Here is a 20,980-nt window from a genome sequence, read left to right as displayed (position 1 = left end):
GCCAATCAAGAGATATATCAGGAGAGAGAGAGTTAGACTCTCACTGTGATTATATTAAATCCTATTAGGATTTAATTTAATATTTATTTTTAATTAAAAGGAGACCAAAACGTGGGAGAGACTAGGCTTCCACGTTTTTCAAAGCTACCCCCTCTCCACGTTTTTGGCTCCCCCTTCTCTCTCTCTTGTGTTTCTTCTTCTTGCTCTCTAGTTCTTGAGAGCTAGGGTTTTAGAAACCCAGATCCAGTTCGAGATACGTTGGATTGGCTTGGAAAACCTTGGTAGCACCGATTGAGGTTCAGATCTGTCTGCTTGAAGTGCTTCATGGAGGAAGAACCACTATCTATTGGAGGAGCAACACTTGAGGCTCACCAGGTTAGCAGTTCTTGAATAATTTCTTTTTGTTTTAATTATTTAATGTTCATGGGATGCGAAAGAAACTCGAATCGACCTTTTCCGCTGCGCATTCGAGTTAGGGATGGATCCCCCTTGCCATGTGATGGACTAGGGATGAGTTTCTTCGTCCCTACTGTGATAATAAATTTTATGGGACACATGAGGGAAGGAGAAACCCTAATAGCGATGCACCAGGGTTCCCATGGGCGACCATGGGAAGCCCTAAAAATTAAATGGGGCATCTATGGGACACGATGGGCTAACCCAGGGCGTGCAAAACCCTGAGGATAAATATCTTGGTCACCCTAGGGAGCCATGGTTTGATCCCTGGACCGTTGTTTGACCAACACTCTATACCTCTTCCAAACTTACATTGTGTTTGATATGTAATTCGAAATAGGTTATGGGTCTGGAACACATTTTGAACTAAGAAAATAGAAAATAATCAGATTTTAGAATGCATTCGAGACTTAGAATCTATTCCAGCAATGCATACCAAACACGTCCTTAATCTATTGATTTATAAATAGATGAATTGATATCAAATAAAAATTGAAGTAAATTTTGAGTGTAAACCAAATAATATCCACATGAGCACTTTAATGTAGAGAAACAAGGTGCCAAAATACCACGATTGGTGGTCTTGATATCAATTAATCTCTTCTTACAAAAAAAGAAAAAAAAAGAGTATCAATTAATCTCTCATTCTTGCAGTTTTGTGAGTAAGAGTGTGTTTTAGCAGCAGTGTATTTTTTTTCCTCCAATTAAATTCCATCCCTGAATTTTATACCACATTTTGTCGATAAATTTTTTATGTTTTGGGTTTGAGCATAATTTTGACGTACTCAAAGTGGTACAATAATCGAATGCACGCCAACTACCAGAAGCCAATAGACTGTTATATCTTGAAAGTCGTTTTGAATTTACCTAGTTGCACCATAGGGGCAAATACAGTCTTTAGGAGAGAGAGTCAAGTGGTCAATCTCAGCTGACATACATCTTGGAATTTGTATACCCATTGCGACATTTACCAAGTTCAACGAAATACTCATGTTTCCTCAAAATTTTTTCATATTTAATTTCCTGAAAAATATTTGATGAGATGGCTAGTGATCATCTCATGTATCGTATTGATTTTTTATTATAAGGTGCGACCTATTCATGCACTGGTATGTTACTTATTAAAATGTAGCTTGTCTAAAATATATTAAAAGTTTTAATTATTTTGAAATATATACTAGGCTTATCTTGCAGCTAAAACCTTTTGCCAGGGAAACCAATCTACTATAAGGCCTTAGAACCATGAAATTTGCAGAAGGTATTTTTCATTGAAATGGAACAGTTTTCAGATTATTATATTTTAGGTTTACCAAATTCCCCTAGCTCCCTCCCCGCCCAAAAAAAAAAAAAAAAGCCATGTGTGGAACGTGAAGTTTCTTAGTTTAAGTCCAAGAATTAATATTCAAATTCCAAGAATAACAGGAGATATTCCCGAAAGTTTGAGGTGATTGCTCCCCAGCTTCATTAGTAAGGAAGTAAGGAGTTTAATAATAGAACTCTACAGTTTTCTTGAGGGGTGTTAATAAGAAAATCCTTTAATAATAATATGAATCTAATCTAGATTGGTTAAAGTATTATAAATGATTTGATTTAGTGATGACTTTTTTTCTTTGTAATAAAATAAAGGGAGGAAACCATATTTATGTTCATCCAACCTATTTGACTTTGACACCATCGATCATCCAAAAAAGATTGAATGAGATGAACCCATGTGAGACCGGATCGTGTTCTTGTACAAGTACCGTCCAAGGCCCTTTAGGGCCACTCACATGTAATCCATAGTGGGACCTACAGGAGGAGTGGATTCCATGTGAATGGCTCTGAAGGACCTTGGATGGTACTTGTACAAGGACATGATCCACGCTTATCCCATGTAGCTCAATGTATAGATTAATGTAAGTTACCTGGTTGGCATGATGGGCTTTTGACCCAGTGCACGAGACTCTTACTACTGTAGGGTTCCAAGAGAGGCAAATGCATAATGGACTTTTGTATTTATAAGAATTAAAAAAATATCAAGCTTATGCATTTTGAGTCGAATATTCAAAATAAATTAGAAAATAAAGAAAAATAAAGAAAAATAGAAAAAAATGAAAAATAAATTTTATAGATAATAGCGAAATTGGGGCTCCAGTCACCCAAAGATTTGATTCTCTCACTATTACTACTGGATCTGTATCACCTCCTGTTCCCAGTGTGGCCAAGTTCCCCAATCCCCCTAACAAAAGGGACACAATGACCACCTTACCCCTGCCCGAACACTCTGCTTGGGTGGAGTCCACCCCCTCTTATTAGAGGAACTAGGGAACTGGGTTCCCTATTAATAGATCTTAAACTCACAATGGAGCTCACATTGGCATTATCCAAAAGTACAAAATACAAAAATATTCAGTTCGTAGCGTCATCATGTGAAAATCATAAATGATTAATTTATATGAGAATCGTAAATGATTAATTTATGTGTCAGTCTATTTCCTCAAATTTAGTTTTTTCATTGACATCCAAAAATATAAGATAATATTTTTTTTGATAGATTCAAATAGAATTAATATAGTTTTCAGATTTTAAAGGGTCAACTTCTTAGCTGTCCACAACATGCATCCCACTAAGAGAAAACAAGATAATGTTTTCTATAAAACCTCCTAAATTTGATGAGCTCAATCTCATCAAAAATCAAAATCAAAACCAAACAAGGATGAAGATGTCTCAAATTCAGATCTTCCATGGACCAATATTCATCTACTCCTCCATAACCCTTGCAGCACTGATCATAATTCTTCCATATGTTGCATCAACTCATCCACCTTACAATGCCCTTGTCTCACCCATAACCAAAGACACCACCACTTCCCTCTACACAATGACCCTTGACTTCAATGAGAGTTATGTCATAGACCTCGGAAGCCCTGGCCTTCTTATGGTATCACTGCCCTAAACAACACCCTCAAGTCTCTTGTTTCTCTTCCCAATGCTCCGAGGCTCGATCTTACCTTTCTCCCTTGTGTCCTCCTTCCAACTGCACCGGCAAAACAAGCCAGCACTGCAACTGCGTGGTGACCCCAGTGAACCCCATCACCAAAATGTGTGCCTTGGCTGAACTAACCTACAAAGATCTCATCATCTATTGGACAGATGGCCAATCACCCACGGTTGCTATTAACTTCAATCAGTTATACGTTTCTTGTGCTCCCAACTCACTTCTGAGATCTCTACCCGTCGGATCTCTTGGCATGGCCAGCCTTTCCCAATCCCCTCTCTCTCTTACTACACAGTTCTCTTCTCAAGTGAAAAAGAAGTTCTCTATTTGCCTGCCCAGCACCACTACAGCGCCTGGTGTTCTCTTCTTTGGAGAAGGTCCCTTTTATATGCTACCTCCAACACCGTTCGATGTGACTACCATTCTCTCCTACACACCGTTGATCACGAATCTGACATCCCTCGGCTATTACATCGGTCTCGCCGGTATATCCATCGACGGGAAAAGGATTCGGGTTCCAAACAAGGTGTTTGAGTTGGACGAACACGGCGGCCGCGGTGGAGTGAAGCTGGATACGGTGGTGCCTTACACAACACTCAGGACACACATCTATGAAATTTTTGTAGAGGACTTTTCCAAGGCTACCGAGACGTTCACACGTGTGAAGAGTGTGGAGCCATTTGATACATGTTTCAATTCCACTGATCTTGGATACACACGAGTGGGATATCGTGTTCCTCAGATAGATCTGGAGCTTTCAAATGGGAAGAACTGGACAATATTTGGGGTCAACTCGATGAAGCAAGTGAGTAATGACGTGGCATGCCTTGCGTTTGTGGATGGTGGGGAAATGGCTGATCAAGCGGTGGTGATTGGGTCGTTCCAGATGGAGGATAATTTCTTAATGTTTGACCTTGTGGAGTCAAAGCTAGGGTTTAGCTCTACATTGTATTTCATTAGGACCACATGTGGTAACTTCAATTTCACCACTTCCAATTGACCGTTGCTCATCAAAATAAATAACTAATTAAAAATCATATATATAGAACAAATAACAACAATTCTAGTAGTTGACTACTTGACTTGATTGGTTTATTCAAGTTTAAACCTACTTTCTAATTAAGGTCTATCTTTATCATACCCTTACTCACAATTTTTTAATTAAGGTCGAGGGTGCCATGAGCCCATGATATGATTTATTAAGACTGTGTTTGGTATGTATTATCGGAATAGGTTTTTGGTTTAATACACATTCGAAAAATGGTTGACATCTATTAAATGAAAATGGAATGATGATGTGTTTGGAAAAAATTCTAGGTCCATAATGGCTTTTTTTTTTTTTTTTTTTTTTGTGGTAAAAGAAATTATATTTAGATAAACGACATGAGTTACATAAGGTTTGGATACAAAGTATAAAAATCCAAGGAATGGAATATGCCCAAAGTGTCTCACATGCAATCAACACGATCAGTGGGATTTTTATCCTCTCAAATGTGGTGCATTGCCCAGTGCACCTCACGTGAAAATCCAACCATATACCCAACACTTGAGAAGATATAAAATCACAACTGCCCATGTTTTAACTGTTGGATTCTCAAATGTGGTGCACTGGGCAGTTTAGTGCAGTTGAGAGGTTCAAAATCTACCCTGGTGGTCCATTGATAAAAAATGGGCACATGTTACAATAGGATTTGGCTTCGAGTTTCTCTGGTCTTCTTTCTTGACATCGACTTCAGCTCCAGCTCTTCTACTACTAATGTGGCTAATGAATACGTGTTGCGTCCTCAGTCATCCTACGATGGGAAAAGTTGACAAAAAATCTATCGATACGAGGACGGTTTTCCAATGGTGATAGATCAATATCTGTTTATTAAACTTCCAGCTCAAATCCACAAAACACTGGCCGTGACAAATTTGAATGACAATTTTATTGGCAATCACATTTCACTACATCAATTTCAATACATACGTAAACCCAATATCATTGATCATTTGCCTTTTATTTAATTTTGTTGAAATAAATAAGGGAAAGAGAATGTTACCTAGGCACGTGCCTGCACCCTCGTGCCCAGACATAGGGCTTTACGAAATGATTTTTGCCTCTCTAGCTAGGAATTTCTGCCTTTCCATCGAGTGCAACAATCATTTCGCGTGATCATGTGTTGGTAGTAGGAACAGCACACGGAGTGCATGTGTCGAGATAGAGTCTTTCTCCCAATAAATATTTATCTGTTCTATTTTCTAAACGTAAACAACATTAAGTATGGTCCGTAATCATTGTTTGGTTGAACTACTAAGTTGATTAAGCAGGGGAAGTGAAGTTGAAGTTGGCGCAATTGGTTTCCCTGAGGAGTAGAGTATTACTGAACCCAAGCTTGGAATTGACCACATCGAACTGTAGCAGGTTATCCTCCAGCTGATACCCACCTATCACTATAGATGTCCTTGGGTTAGAACTTAGAACCTCCGTCCAGGAATCCAAGACAGATCACATCCTCGCTCACCTGCACCATCGAGTTTGCCCCGAATATCCTCCACTACACTTTCTCGCTCTCCATCACCAGATCGATTGTTGGCATTGAAGCTCCTACTCGAGTGCCGTAGACGGTCTTGAGGTCGAAGCAAACCCCATAAGGTGACACAGCCCCTACCCTGGTGATGTTCCTGAACACGGCCGCCTTGATGAAAGCTTTGGTTACGGCCTTGTAAATGGATGTCTCCATCACCGTGTATGGGTTGACGGTACTGATCTTGGTCCCACCGTAGCCGGTGCTACTTTGGATGGACAGCAAGGATGTATTCAACCAGACGGCCTTGTCTTGGACTTTGATGGACTTAACTCGATCCAATGAAGTACTCCGAAGAAGCATCACCAGATGTATAAGCCGATGCGGTGCTGACGGGGTTGATGAAGAGCTTGGTGTATACGAGATTGTTGGAGACATCGATGCCATCAAGGAATTTGTAAGGTCCATCACCGAAGAATAAGACACCGTCGAATGTGGGGGAGGTGAAAGACGAGAGGCAGATTGCGAATTTCTTGGGGAACCTAAAAGCTGCAGAGAATTGAGAGGGCAATGAGATGCGGGTGCGACGGAGTCCGGCCATTCCCTTGGCGCTGCTTGCTAGGCCCTTTAAGATGAAGGTTGGAGAGCAGGCAAAGAGGAAGTGAGATACGGTGACAACACGATCAGGGTTCGATCCATCGGTGGATTGGATGGAAACCACGTCATCTCCGAGGTCTCCGGTGGTGGCAGTGCCAGTGACGGTGTTGTCTACAATGACACTGCATGTGTTGGTACCGCTGCAGGAGTTGGACTTAGCGAGGGAACACTGGGAAGAGTGGCAACCGGCGGGGCGGTAAGAGGATGAGTTGTAGGCTTGCTCGCAATCAACCCAGAGGGACTGACCTCCCAAATCAAGGACGACATTGAGGGACACGCGTGGAGTCCTCTAATTGATAGTGGTGAGGTATTGTAGTGTGGAAGCATCTTTGGAGATGGGAAGGACGAGGGCCTTGGGGCGGAAGCTCTGTTTTGCATCGGATAGAGAAGGCAGGATGAGTGTAGAACATTAAGAAGCAGAGAAGAGAAGAGCATGAAGCGGAGAGAGAAAACAGCCATGGCTGCTGGTTAATCACTTATTACAGAGTTACAGTTCGGATTCCTTCTATTTATTGTTGCGTTTCAATTCCCTTCTTTTAAGCTTTGAAACTTATAACCTCGTGACTAGTGAATCGTTATTACTGTACAGTTGTGTGTCATAAAGCACCGACTCGCCGTGGCTAACGTCTACGATGGCTGGCAACTATGTGGGGGAATTAAAATCCTCTGGAGTACCCGGCAGGGCAGCGGTGCACATTCGGCAGCACAGCAGAGGTCATGTATGTCATGTGGCCTCTGCTGTGTCGTCGGATGTGCATCACCGCAGAGGTCATGTATGTCATGTGGCCTCTACTGTGTCGTCGGATGTGCATCACCGCCCCACCGGTACTGCAGAAGATCAATCTCTTTCTTTAAATGCCAGGTTCGGCTGCCAGGTTTGTTAGGAAGTACAAGATTGGCTTTGACCATTCAATCTTTAAATATAAAAATATGAGTGCGTAGTCGCAGCGCTAAGGGTATATTTCTTAAACTCAACGTTAATCGCAACAGCCTAATCTGAGCCATTTATTTTTTGATCTTTTAATCACAGCCGTTGAATAAAAAAAACTTGTAACCTGCTAACCGTGACAATAGGTTTATGCTTTTTCCTATTCTTTTTCGTTGTAGGGGAGTGCTTGAGGCGACACAGAACCCTACTTGGTTCAAGGGAGTGCTTCAACCTGCTGCTTCCACCGTCGTCATCTTTGTTTGGTATCTCCTTGAACCTGAAGCTTCCGCAGAGACAACCAGCCTTGGTGGAAGAGGAAACCCTAAACAATTAAGACCCTATCTTTTTCTTCCTTCTCTAATTTTTGTAACTCTAATTTCTTTCTTTCTTTCTTTCTTTTTTGTTGGTTTTCTAAGCAACTGGAAGAAAATGGAAATGTAAATTTGAAGAAGATTAAAAAACTAAAATTATAATTGGGGCCTTTTCTGGTCTTCATTCGATTTTGTTTTTCTGGATTTTTCCATTGGATTTTTGATCAATTAATCAATAAATCACATAAATGTACAAAATAGAAAGAACAAAGAAGGGAATCTTTCTGTATTTCCCCTTTTCTTTTTCCCTTTCCCTTTCCCCTCATCCTCTCCTCTAAAAATCTCAAATTAGATCACCTCAATGCAATTAATGTTTATTACTCCTCTACTTCATCCACTTTTTGATCTTAGGACGACTCAGCAAACTTCTTTGCCATCTCCATTAGATTCTCCGAAGGGAAACAGACTCACCCATCACTAACCATTACAAAAAGAAACAGAAAATGATTAGGGTTTTGCTGTGTTGGGCTGGAAAAACCTCTCATGGTGTACGAATACATCTCAAATGGCACCCTGTATGAGAAAAGGGGAAGTGCGGCGGAAGCTCGCACAGAGAAAAGGGCTCCAGCAGCAGCCATCCTTGGAGAAGATGATTAGGGTTTTGGCTGTTTTGCTTCACCGACTTAACCCTTCCGTTCGTTTTGGGATGCAGGTCGATAGTTGGAGAAGAAGACGTGGCCGGTGGCAAGTTAAAAATTCATCGGTTAAGATCGATTGGTTAAATCCCAACGGTTGAGATTTAACCGTTGAGTTTTAATGGTGCGTTTATCCTACTTTCCCACTCGCGCTGCGACTTTTTATCCTAAAAATATAATGATTAATTGACATCTGATGATCTGAAATACTGAACACGTGTGCCTCTTGATTCAATGGCACACTTGTTCTGATAATCGTAATTGTTATCCACCGGTAGTGTTTTTGTTTTCAACCCCTCATTCTGCTTTACGGGGTGTGATGATCAAAATAGGTATAAGTAAAACAAGGGATCTAAACGGATATTTGTAAACCCAAATTTGATTTTGTATCCATTTAAGGGTATCTGAATTAAAATTCAAAGAATCTGAAAAATAATAATCCAATTTAAATAGATATTGAATTATTTATAAAAAATTAACTAATGATTTTTAGCGTTTTTTGAAGATTCAACATGTTTTAAAGGATGAGGAAATAAGAATCATGAGACTTAGACAACTGAGCGACATAGATTGAGAGCGAATCGTATCTGTTAGTGGGAGGAAGGTTCCGTATTAAGAAATATCTAGATCACGATCGCATCCGATTTTTGTATTTCATCCATTTACTTCTAGCTCTCTATTTCTGGTTTAAGGTATCGATATCGTATTGGATCATACGTATGGGTATCAATGATATCCACTCCCCGATACTGCTGATACTAATACTGTAGTGGTGATATGAATATAAGAGAATGTAAAAGGGTCAAAAAATCAAGGTATCGATATCTTGACAGGTAAAATGATCCGATCTGACCTGATACAGATCAATGTGTCAAAATTAATATCGATATTGGCCAAGATCGAAACCTAAGAGCTTGGGGCCTTTGAGTTAATGGACACCATAGGATGAATAATTGGAAATTTTTCACACATTAGGATTTGTGGTTTATTTTCTCTGTTTCTTGTACTAGTGATTTTTCATAAGGAACCTTGATGCAAGCAGTGGCAAAAAAAATGAGACCAAACCAATTAGAATTGACTGACCGAATTTCTTGTTCGTTTGGTATTGATTTTGGTTTATAAAACTGTTAAAATGTTCTAATCACTTGGACCGATCGTTTAGTCTGAAAAAAAGGATAAAATTGATAGAATGCAATTTAAAAAAAAAAAGAGAATTAGAGAAAATTACTTGAACACCCTAGACTATTGCCTGTTTTTTTACAATACCCAATTTTTCAAACAATTACTTGACACCCCCTGAAGCCTGACGGTTTTAGAATGTTGTTAGTGTTTAAATGGAAATGTCCATTTTACCCTTACGAGTTATTCAATTGAAACTTGTGAAGTCAAACGACCAACTAACCCTTCTTCTTCTTCCTGCAACCTACCCCTACCCCCATAACTTGACTTAAACTTTTAGTTTTGCGAGGGATTAAATGGAAGTTAAACAGAATCCCTCATTTTTTCAGTCTCAGCCATTAGTGAAATTTCTTCGTCAGATATGGTGAGAACACCAGATCTTTCAAGGATCCTTCATTGGAGGCTTAATCAATCTAAAATTCCAGGCAAAGCTGCTGTACTCCGGCCTTTTAAGATCATCCAAGCTCAAACCCAGATTTCAGGGAACATGCTGATAAAGTTTGGCTGAAACAAATTGGGCGAAAATCTGAGAACCAGATTTGATTATCTGATTCTAACCTCATGGTAGAGTGGTTTCTAGGAGCATAATCTTGGGATTTCAATCGCTTAGGAAAGAGGAATTCCTGTCCAAAGTTTCAGAACAGTTGGATTGATATATGAGAAGTTCTACCGCATGACACTCAACTCAGATGTACGACCAGAACTTATAACACAGAAGCAATTTCTAAAGAATTAAATAGCAACGAAAAAGGATAGCAGAAAGTAAGAGAAGAAGAAGAAGAAATAAGAGATATGGAGGAGAGACAGCTCGCACCTTAGAAATTTCTTATTTTTGGTTCTAAGGACTGATTTTAGGGTTCTTGAGCACCAATTTCTATTCTGTCTCTGAATTTAAAATGAGATGGAATCGATCCCGAAGAACCATAGAACCAGCCTTTGAATCTAGAAATATGGAATTCATAGGGTTATTTCAATTTTTTCCCATTCCACAGGCACTGAACAGTTGTGTTGCAGGTGCAATGCAGTAGGGGGTAGGGGCGGTGGGGTTGTAGGAAGAAGAAGAAGAAGAAGGGGGTAAATTTGTCACTTCAGTACCCTTTAAGGGTAGTTTAAGCATTACAAAAAATTTAACCAATGTTGCATCGTCACTAAACTAACGAACATGACCTACTTGAAAGATAATGCAGGGGATGTTCAAGTGAATGTTTGAAAAAGGGGGGATAGTAAGAAAATGGGCAATAGTCTAGGGGGTATCCAAGTAAGTTTCTTAAAAATTTATTATGTATAAAAAAGTTGAGACCAAACCAATAATAAAACTGTTAGGTACTTGATCGATACGTCAAAAGCTCCAAACCTGATGGAACACGTTAAATCAAGCCCTTTAACCTATCCCATACTAGGTTAGTCCAATCTAGCAACCATACATTAGATCGAACCCCATTAGGCACATAACAAACCACCATGCTTTCGCAACCATCGTCCGTCTTTAGTAGCTCTCACTCTAAATAGATATTCAATGAATCTGAAAAATACTTATCTGATCTAAATAGATATTCAACTAATGATATAGAATTTAACTAAGTGTTTTCGAAGATTCAACATGTTTTAAAGGATGAGGAAATGAGAATCGTGAGACTTAACAATTGAGAGACATAGATTGAGGGTGAATTGTATCCGCTAGTGGGAGGAAGGATCCGTATCCACACAAAAAATATCTAGATCCAATCACATCCGATTTTTGTATTCGATCCGTTTACTTCTCTCTTTTTCTGGTTTAAGGTATCGATATCATATTGGATCATACATATGGGTATCAACAATATCCACTCCCCGATACTGTTGATGTTACAGTTTGGCCTAACTCTAACCCGAACCCTGATTTTAGGTCTAGAACCCGAAGTCATAGCCACTAGTACCTTGTGGTGTATGGACTGGATGATTGGACGTGAGGAAGAAACTTCGGCCAATGGTAAAATTTTGCATGTCAGCGAAAGGTAGGCACCCACTCCATGTAACTGCAAGGTCCACCATCAGATCTACCGCTCATGGTAAGTATCCATAATTGGCTAATCCTAGTTGTGTATTGAGTATATTAAGCTTGGAAATTATGTTGGGGGAGTTAAGGTGCGGAGATCGACGTCAACAGCCGAGACTGATCCAACAGTGATTCAACAAGAAACACACTCTAGTCGATCACTTAGGTCGATGCTGGATCAACCACTCCATAGACCTAAGCTGCTATACTGTCAAAATTGATTAATATTAATTTTGATATTAATCAATATGTCAAAATTAATATCGATATTGACCAAGATCGAAACCTAAGAGCTTGGGGCCTTTGAGTTAATGGACACCAGAGGATGAATAATTGGACAATTTTCACATGTTAAGATCTGTGTTTTATTTTCTCTGTTTCTTGTACTAGTGATTTTTCATAAGGAACCTTGATGCAAGCGGTGGCACAGAAATGAGACCGAACCGATTAGAATTGACTACCCAAATTTCTTGTTCGTTTGGTATTGATTTTGGTTTTTTAAAACTTTTAAAATATTCTAATCAATTGGATCGATCCTTTAGATTGAAAAAAGGATAAAATTGATTGAATGCAATTTTTTTTTAAAAAATGTATTATGTATAAAAAAGTTGAGACCAAGCCAATAATAAAAATGTTAGATACTAGACCGATACGTCAAAATATCCAAAGCTGATGGAACTTGTTAAATCAAGCCCACTAACCTATCCCATACTAAGTTATTCCAATCTAGTGCCCATACATTAGATTGAACCCCATTAACCACATAACAAACCACCATGCTTTGGTCCTAGGGTTTCTATTTGGCAGTAGGTAGCCCTTTCTTGACGGTTTTCACTCTACTCCAGGTAGCTCTCTCCTAGGTAGCCCTTCCCGTGACTTGAACCTGTGACGTGGTGCCCGCATCTGATACCAATTGTTAGGTACTTGATTGATACGCCAAAAGCTCAAGAGCTGATGGAACACGTTAAACCAAGCCTTTTAACCTATCCCATATTAGGCTGACCCAATCTAGCACCCATACATTAGATTGAACCACATTAGGCACATAACAAAAAACAAGACCGGGCCATTAACAGAAATTGATAACAAATCGAAACTAATTGGAGTGATAGATATATATATATATATATATATATTTTTATGACAAGATAATATTAATTAAAGCCACTAACATAGAGGGGGTACAACTGTTTCAAAACATGACGAGGAAGACCTGTAACATATAAAACCCACAAAAAATAGAGCTATCCCTGGGTATATGCACAAAATTACAGTTTTATACAGCTTCCAAGATGTTAAAGATTAGAGGGACTAATAGCCACGGCCAAGGTTGAGACGCTGGTTGAGGTACAAAAGATAAGATTTCCTCACACGAACACCAAATTTCCTGTAGGTGGAGCTGTAATGCAGCAGCCTTCTGAATACCCTTCCAAATTGCCGTGAGTTTCAGTTCCATCGCGTGATACGCTTCCTTTCTGCTTGATTCTGCCAAAATGATATCCCCTTGAAGAATTACTCCAAAAGCCCATGCAGATTGGTTCAATCCTGGGGCGAAGGATCCTGCACAACATAATATGGGGCTATTAGAGTAAACAATGGTACCAATACCAGTGGACTTGAGGATAGGAGGAGATTTAACAAGGTCATGAGCATGGGGGGGGGGGAGGAGATATCTAGGTCATTAAGCCATCTGTTAATTCAAGTCAAAATATGGTGCAATTGCAGTTTCCTTCCCTAGAAAATCAGTTTATTTCTAGCCTCCCAGATAAAAGCAAGTAATGACGAAAACAGAGAAAAATCATATTAAAGCAGGCTTATCCAAAATTTTGCTGGAAAAGAAGGAAACATAGAGATACTGAATAGAGGGGGAGGCCAAGGGGGCCAAGGGGTCTGACAGCCCAAATATGTTTAGCCACTTGACAAGAAAGGAGTATGTGCTATATAGATTTCTCAGAGGCTTCGCACAAGACACACCGTAGAATTGATATCCATCCAGGAATTTTGCTAAAATTCCTCTAGTTGGTATACTTGCATTTATAACACGCCAAAAAAAGGTTTTAAACTTTGGATGAATAGATAATTTCCAAAAAAATATCCACCACCTGGAGAGCTTAGTATTCTTGATTCTTGTAATCACTATGGAAGGATAAAAAGTTAGCAGCATGTTTGGTGGAAAGTTTCCCATCTTTGGAAGTAATACACCACCGCTGATCCTTGGCAGAAGACAGAGGGATATTAGTAATTTTGTGAACAAAAGAAAGCGGAAGAAACTCAACAAGTAATGAAGTATTCCAGGATCCATTATTACAGAAGTGACTTAGCATATCATGCTGAAAGTGTAAATTAAGGGAAGAGGGAGTGGAACGATCCTTAATAATAGGGATCCAAGGATCATTCCAGAAATCAGTTGAGCATCCATTACCTATCCGTTTGAGAGTCATGCGTCTTAACTTAGGAAGACAGCCCACAATACTATTCCAGGTCCGAGATCACCGCTTAGCCATCGTTTTGGGATCGAAGATAGAACGGTGGGGGAAATACTTGGCCTTGAGGACATAGGCCCAAAGAGAAGAGGTTTGTGTTTGAAGTCTCCATCCTAATTTCAAGATTAGGGCAGAGTTCTGGGTGGATGCCATTTGAAGTCCCAAACCCCCCCCAGGAAGTGGGTCTGCAAATCTTTTCCCAGGAAATAAGATTCAATTTCCTGGACTTGGGACTATTGTTCCAGAATTTGATACAAACAGAGTCCAGGGATTGACAGATTTTGAGTGGGAGGGAGAAGCAGGACATAATATAGGATGGTATAGAAGATAGGACCGACTGAATCAACACTCGACAGCCTGCATGAGATAAGAAGTTAGTTTTCCAAGAAGCAAGTCATTGATTAACCCTATTCACAATATAGGAAAAGTTCTTGACTCTAGATCTAGAATAAAAAAGATTTGTTCCAAGATAAGTGGATGATTTATTCATTTCCTTAATTCCAATAATAGAACACAAGTTATGTTTATTAGAGGCATATACATTTCTACTAAACCAAAGACCACTTTTATCCATATTAACTTCCTATCTAGAGAGGTTAGAAAAAGATCTAAAATAGCCTTAATAGTGGTAAGATCCTCTATAGTAACCCGACAAAAAATAAAGGTATCATCAACAAACAGGAGGTGTGAAATCTCCGGGGCATTTCTAGCCAATTTAATGCCTCTAAAAAGCCCAAGGTCTCCGTAGGCTCCTAGAAGCCTAGACAAGACCTTCATAGCAGTAATGAAGAGATAGAGACTGAGGGGGCACCATTGACGAATACCTCTAGATGCCATGAACAGGTCAAAAGGGCTTCCATCCATTTTTACTGAGAAGGAAGTAGTAGAGATAAGAGTGTAAATGAGCTTAACCCAATGATCTCCAAAGCCAAGGAAATTGAAAATAAAATGAATAAAATTCCATTCAACTCTGTCGTAGGCTTTAGACATATCTAACTTAATAGCCACGAAAGCACCCTTACCTTTTTTATGATTCAAGTAGTGGAAAATCTCATGGACAAGGATGATATTGTTCGAAATTTGCCGTTTAGGAATGAACCGCAGCTTGGAAAGAAGAGATGAAAGAAGAGAGAAAAGGCTTCACACGCTTAGCCACTTTCTAAACCTGATGACTTGGACAAGTCAGGCCTGGTCAAATATTGGATAAACTTGTGAAAAGAGAGTCCAAAGCTCCACCGTTGAAGCCCTACAACCCATATTTCCCTTCTTGCTCCGTCTTCTTAGTCAAATCCTTGAGAAAGAAGCCTGGAAAAGCTCTACTGTTAAGTTAGCCAGTTAGGTATTCACGACGTTTGTCATTTCTTCTTTGTCTGTTAGGCGATTGTTGATTCGCGATCATTAATTGATTCTCTCTCTCTCTCTCTCTCTCTCTCTCTACTCTTAAGGGCATTTAAGAGATTATAAATTAGGTTACAAACTCAATTATAACCTAATGGGTTACATTTAGAAAGACCCATAAATAAATAACCAATTAAAAATTCATAAATAAAACCAATAACAAAAAGTCTAGTAGTTGACTACTTGACTTGATCCGTATGTTTATTCAAGTTTAAACCTACTTGACTTTATCCGTTTGTTTATCCGAGTTTAAACATACTTTCCCATTAAAAAGAAAAAAAACATATCTACATCATACCGTTTCATACCCTTTCTTACTATTAAGATCGAGGCTGACATGATATGATTATTAAGGCTGTGTTTAGTATGTATTCTTGGAATAGATTTTGGACTTAAAACACATTTTGAAGCCAGAAAAAAAAAGAAAATGATTGTGCATTCTGAAGCGAGAAAAAATGATCGTGATCATGTTTGATCAATGACAGAATGTTATTAATTGGCAATCACAGTTCACTACATCAATTTCAATACATATGTAATTAAGGCCCAATAGAAGTGATCATACATTGGCCGTTTATTCAACTTAATTAGTAGATCAAGCAGTGGAAGTGAAGTTGAAATTGGAACAAGTGGTTTGATAGACGAGTAAAGAATAACTAAACCCAAGCTTGGAATTGGCCAGATCGAACTGTAGCAGTTTATCCTCCAGCTGATAACCACCTATCACTATAGATGTCCTTGGGTTAGAACCTCCGTCCAGGAACCCAAGACAGATCACATCGTTGTTCACCTGCACCATCGAGTTTGCCCCGTATATACTCCATTTCACACTCTCGCTCTCCATCACCAAATCGATCGTCGGCACCGAAGCTCCTAGTCGGGTTCCATGGACGGTCTTGAGGTCGAAGCACACCCCAAAAGGTGACACAGCTCCTACCCTGGTAATATTCCTGGACGCAGCCGCCTTGATGAAAGCTTTGGTTACGGCCTTGTAAATGGATGTCTCCATCACCGTGTATGGGTTGACGGTACTGATCTTGGTCCCACCGTAGCCTGTGCTACTTTGGATGGAAAGCAAGGACGTATTCAACGAGACGGCCTTGTCTTGGACTTTGATGGACTTGACTCCGATGAAGTACTCCGAAGAAGCATCACCAGATGTGTAAGCCGATGCGGTGCTGACGGGGTTGATGTAGAGCTTGGTGTATACGAGATTATTTGTGGAGACATCGACGTTGGGGAGGAATTTGTAAGGTCCATCACCGAAGAATAAGACACCGTTGTATGAGGCGGAGGTGGATGAGGAGAGGCAGATTGCGAATTTCTTGTGGAAGCTAAAAGCTGCGGAGAACTGAGATGGCAATGAGATGCGGGTGCGACCGAGTCCGGCCATTCCCTTGGTGCCACTGGCTAGGCCCTTTAAGATGAAGGTAGGAGCGCAGGCGAAGAGAAAGTGAGATACGGTGACGACACGACCAGGGTTGGATCCATCGGTAGATTGGATGGAAACCACGTCATCACCAAGATCTCCACTGGTGGCAGTACCAGTGACGGTGTTGTCTACAATGACACCGCATGTGTTGGTACCGCTGCAGGAGTTGGACTTAGCAAGGGAACACTGGGAAGAGTGGCAACGGGCTGGGCGATAGGAGGATGAGTTGTAGCCTTGCTGGCAATCAACCCATAGAGACTGACCTCCCAAATCGAGGACGACATTGAGGGACACGAGTGGAGTCCTCTGATTGATAGTGGTGAGGTATTGTAGTGTGGAAGCATCTTTGGAGATGGGAAGGACGAGGGCCTTGGGGCGGAAGCTCTGTTTTGCATCGGATAGAGAAGGCAGGATGAGTAGAACATTAAGAAGCAGAGAAGAGAAAAGCATGAATCGGAGAGAGAAAACAGCCATGGTTGCTGGTTAATCACTTACTGTAATTGGAAACTGATTGGTAGTTGGAGGAAGGCCAGACCTTCTATTTATAGTTAAATTTTGTTTGGGTTTGTAATGTAACGCCACGCCACGCCACGGTTCTCTGCATTGGGATAAGGCGGCGACTCGTCAACGCTAACGTCAACAATGGCGACTATGTTGTTTTATCTCATTCGATAATGCCAGCTGCCAGCTGTGCTAGAGAGTACAAGTTTGACTTTGACTATCAGCTTTCAATACGTGTGTGCCTCTTGATTCCTAGCTGGCATCCTCAGTTCTGATAATTGCTATCTACTTGTGGCTGCTGGTGGTTTTTTTAAACTACTCATTTTGCTTTCGGGTATGACGACCAAATAGTTAGATCCTCTATTGTCGAGCTGCTCGGTATGACCGTGCTGCCCAGACACGGTGCTACGTGCAATAATCGTTTTACTTTCATTCGGGTAAGACGTTTGGGCAAGGGTAAGGTGGATATTACGTGCAATACCATGTCTGGGCAGCATGGTCCTACTGGGCAGCTCAGCAATAGAGGATCCAAAATCCGTGTACCATTGATACTGTGGCAGCAGCATCAAATTGAATGGATCTGGATCTTTTCGGGTTAAACGTCGGTATCGTATTGGGTCCTACGTATATATGGCCGATACCTAAACCGATATGATACTGATTTTTAGTCTTTCACTATTAGTTAGTTTTTTTTTTTTTTTTTTTTTTTTTTTTTATTACAATACTGGTGCTATTAGTCTTTTTATTTTTTTGATCGTACCAAAGATATATATATAATGATCCAAAAACTAAGGTATTAATATCTTGAGAGGCAAAATTGTTTGATCCGACCTGATATGGATTTTTTGTATCAATATCAATATGGATCGAGACCAATACCTAAGATCTGTGTACTTCTTTGAGTTAATGGACACTACAAGATGCATAATTGGGATTTTTTTTAAAAAAATTTTCATTTTTTTTGTACTTGTGAGATTTCAAGGGACCTTGATGCATGGGTGGGAAAAATGAGGCCAAACTGATTAGATTATTAATTCATTGAATGTCTCGCGATCCTGATCTTGAGTGGTAGGGACGACCTCGCTAGGAAGAGCCAGGGCAAGAGACTTCATTGGAGGAGGGATGTACGCGTTGAAATTGTCAAATTTAAATTTGGGGTCCTCATTGAAGACGTACTCAACAGTGTCACTAACACCGTAGTCATACGCCTCTTATGACTTCCCCTTGACAAAGGCCTCAAGCTCAGAAGACTTCTTGAAATCCTCCACAGCCTAATCTCGGATCGCATCGTTGCTCACTCAGGCTTCCTCCAGCTTTTTCTCCAAAGTCTCAATTTTTTTGGTTGCGGCGGCGGCCTCTTCTTCCAGGGTGTCCTTCCTTTTAGTCAGGGCAGAGAATGTTCCCTCATAGTCCCGGGCCTTGGCCTCCAATGAGGAGTAGTCCTTAGAAAGATCCAACACCTGGGCCTCAGCAACCTTGTGGGCCTTCTTCTCCTTGTGGTATAGGTTGTGGTACTTCTCCAGTCACTTGACAGTATCGACAACCTTAGCAACGACCTGAAATGACGACCACATGATGTCAGAACACAGCGCCAAAAAAAAAAATAGAAAGAAAAAAGAAAGGAAAAAAGAGAAGAACGCTGTGAAGGGAACCCACCAAGGCCACTTCTGGGCCGAGAGAAGTGACGAGGTGCTCGTCGGTCATATCCCCGACGGCGGCCTGATCTGTAGGGAGGCAACTCTGCTCTAGCCACTCCCGCATGACCTGCAGCTCCTCAAAGGCAGAGTCACCCTCATAGATCTCCCACTTGGGGACCAGGCGGGGCCACTTTCGGGGAGGGTCTTTCCCTTACCCCCGGGCTTGCGATCCAGGGGGATCACCTCCTCGCACGTGCTGGCGGTGTGAGCACCCTTCTTCAGGCATTGTTGAAGAGGAGGGCCCTTCCTTTTGTGGCTCTCCTCAGCTGAAGACGCCTGAGGAGCGCATGGAGGGGCATGCTCCTTGTCCTTGGGTGGGGCCTTCGGAGGCCCTTCCACAGTGGTCAGGCCCGCGGATGCCTTCTCGCGATTGGCCTGCTTCTCCGCCAACTTCCTCTTATGCTCAGCTGCATCAGATCTGAACGCCTTGCGATTCAGTCGAATGTCCATTGAAAATTAGATAAACTTAGGTTAGAATCAAAATGGAAATAACACGAAGGGGCATCCACCCGGGCCGAGGAAACTTACCCTGAGCCGAGCTCAAACCATAGCGGGCCAACAGGTCTTCCTTTTTCAACTTATGGATGTCAAAAGGTTCGTCGTGCAGGCACATGCTAATGCATTCTTGGCCGTATGGGAGCAGCTTGGGCAAGCGATTCACGGCCTTGAGGCGGATTTTCCTCCCCTCCAATCGAAAGGGAGTCCCTGGTATCCGATCAAAAAAGAAGCAATCCTTCCACTTCTTGGGCGACTGAGGCATGTGGCTGACAAGCTGAACAGACTTCAACAACCCCATCAAGGGCGAAGAGAGAGATAGTACCACCCCCTAGCTATCTTCTTCAGCATGAAAAAGTAGGTGAAGAGGGCGGCAATTGTCTCCTGGCTGACCTAGGCGAAGTATAGGTAGAAGCCAAAAATCTGTCTCCACGAGTTCGCTACCAGCTACCCCGGAGAGAGAGTGAAGTGGTTGAGGATGTCCACTGCAAAGTCCCGGGCCGGGAGGCGAAGGCTCAGGTAAACACGACCGCGAACAGGCACACTCGCCCTCACGGAAGTAGCTTGCTTTATCGAGTGAGCTCGAGGCGCGCATCGGGATTTCCTTGGGAACTCGGTACCGGCTCTGCAAAGCCGCTAAAGCCCATTTGTTCAGGACACTCTCGTAAGAGTTTGCCCCCTGACGATCCCACCAGCGTCACCGAAGTCAAATCAGACTCATCGTCATCATCTTCCCTAACATCGGCCCCTTCGTCTTCCTGGGCCTCATTCTCCTCCTCATCACGAGTAGGGCCGCCCTTAGCAGTTCTCTCTTCAAGGACATGGGCAGACCTAAGGCTACTTCTCCTCAACGGGTTGGTAGAGGAGCTTGCTAGGTGACCATACCGAGCCGTGAAGCTCTTAAACCCAAACAGGACAGATTGGTCATCGTGAGTCCTCTAGGAACTCACATCAGGGTCAGAATCCCCACTCATCCAGATGATGTCCCGAGAGTCTGGAATAGGCTCTTGGGAGGAAGAATCAGAAGACATAGAAAAGATTAGGAGGAGAAGACTTAGTGGCTCGAGAAGAAGAACTAAAGACTCGTGATGGAAACGCAAATGGATGTGCAAAGGATGAGCTAAATGAGTTTAGGAACGAGCCGAGAGCAGGAAGACAAAGCAAAGTTAAGAGAAAGCGAGAAAACCAAAGAAGCAGGAGAAGAAATGAAAGGAAGGAATTGCGAATTT

At 41.3% G+C, this 20,980-nt stretch overlaps 2 protein-coding genes across 4 annotated transcripts; one reads left to right on the top strand and one right to left on the bottom strand.

The window, feature by feature from the left end:
* Nucleotides 1-3,536: 3,536 nt before the first annotated feature.
* On the top strand, nucleotides 3,537-4,433 carry LOC122649167 (chitinase CLP). The gene has a single exon (XM_043842547.1). It carries the CDS (start codon nucleotides 3,537-3,539, stop codon nucleotides 4,431-4,433), a length of 897 nt encoding a protein of 298 aa, XP_043698482.1.
* A 1,285-nt stretch (nucleotides 4,434-5,718) lies between these two features.
* On the bottom strand, nucleotides 5,719-17,532 carry LOC122659186 (probable aspartic proteinase GIP2). Of its 3 annotated transcripts, none has more exons than XM_043854330.1 (2): nucleotides 16,347-17,518; nucleotides 5,719-5,860 (listed from the first exon to the last, which is right to left on the bottom strand). In XM_043854330.1, exons 1-2 carry the CDS (start codon nucleotides 17,506-17,508, stop codon nucleotides 5,736-5,738), a joined length of 1,287 nt encoding a protein of 428 aa, XP_043710265.1. In that variant the 5' UTR covers nucleotides 17,509-17,518; the 3' UTR covers nucleotides 5,719-5,735. The 3 variants fall into 3 exon arrangements, with proteins under 3 accessions (XP_043710265.1, XP_043710269.1, XP_043710261.1); XM_043854334.1 differs by lacking the exon at nucleotides 5,719-5,860 and adding an exon at nucleotides 5,876-5,975 and having other exon boundaries at nucleotides 16,456-17,518; XM_043854326.1 differs by lacking the exon at nucleotides 5,719-5,860 and having other exon boundaries at nucleotides 16,212-17,532.
* Nucleotides 17,533-20,980: the final 3,448 nt, after the last annotated feature.

The sequence above is a fragment of the Telopea speciosissima genome, chromosome 1 (genome assembly GCF_018873765.1).
Source record: "Telopea speciosissima isolate NSW1024214 ecotype Mountain lineage chromosome 1, Tspe_v1, whole genome shotgun sequence".
NCBI classification, from domain to species: Eukaryota; Viridiplantae; Streptophyta; class Magnoliopsida; order Proteales; family Proteaceae; genus Telopea; species Telopea speciosissima.
Note: the sequence above shows the minus strand (reverse complement) of the source record. Positions and strands in the feature narration are given on the sequence as shown.

Bases quoted from the DNA above. Each gene is read 5' to 3' on its own strand.
- LOC122649167 (XM_043842547.1), top strand. From the start codon at position 3,537: ATGTGTGCCTTGGCTGAACTAACCTACAAAGATCTCATCATCTATTGG.
- LOC122659186 (XM_043854326.1), bottom strand. From the start codon at position 17,532: ATGGCTGTTTTCTCTCTCCGATTCATGCTTTTCTCTTCTCTGCTTCTT.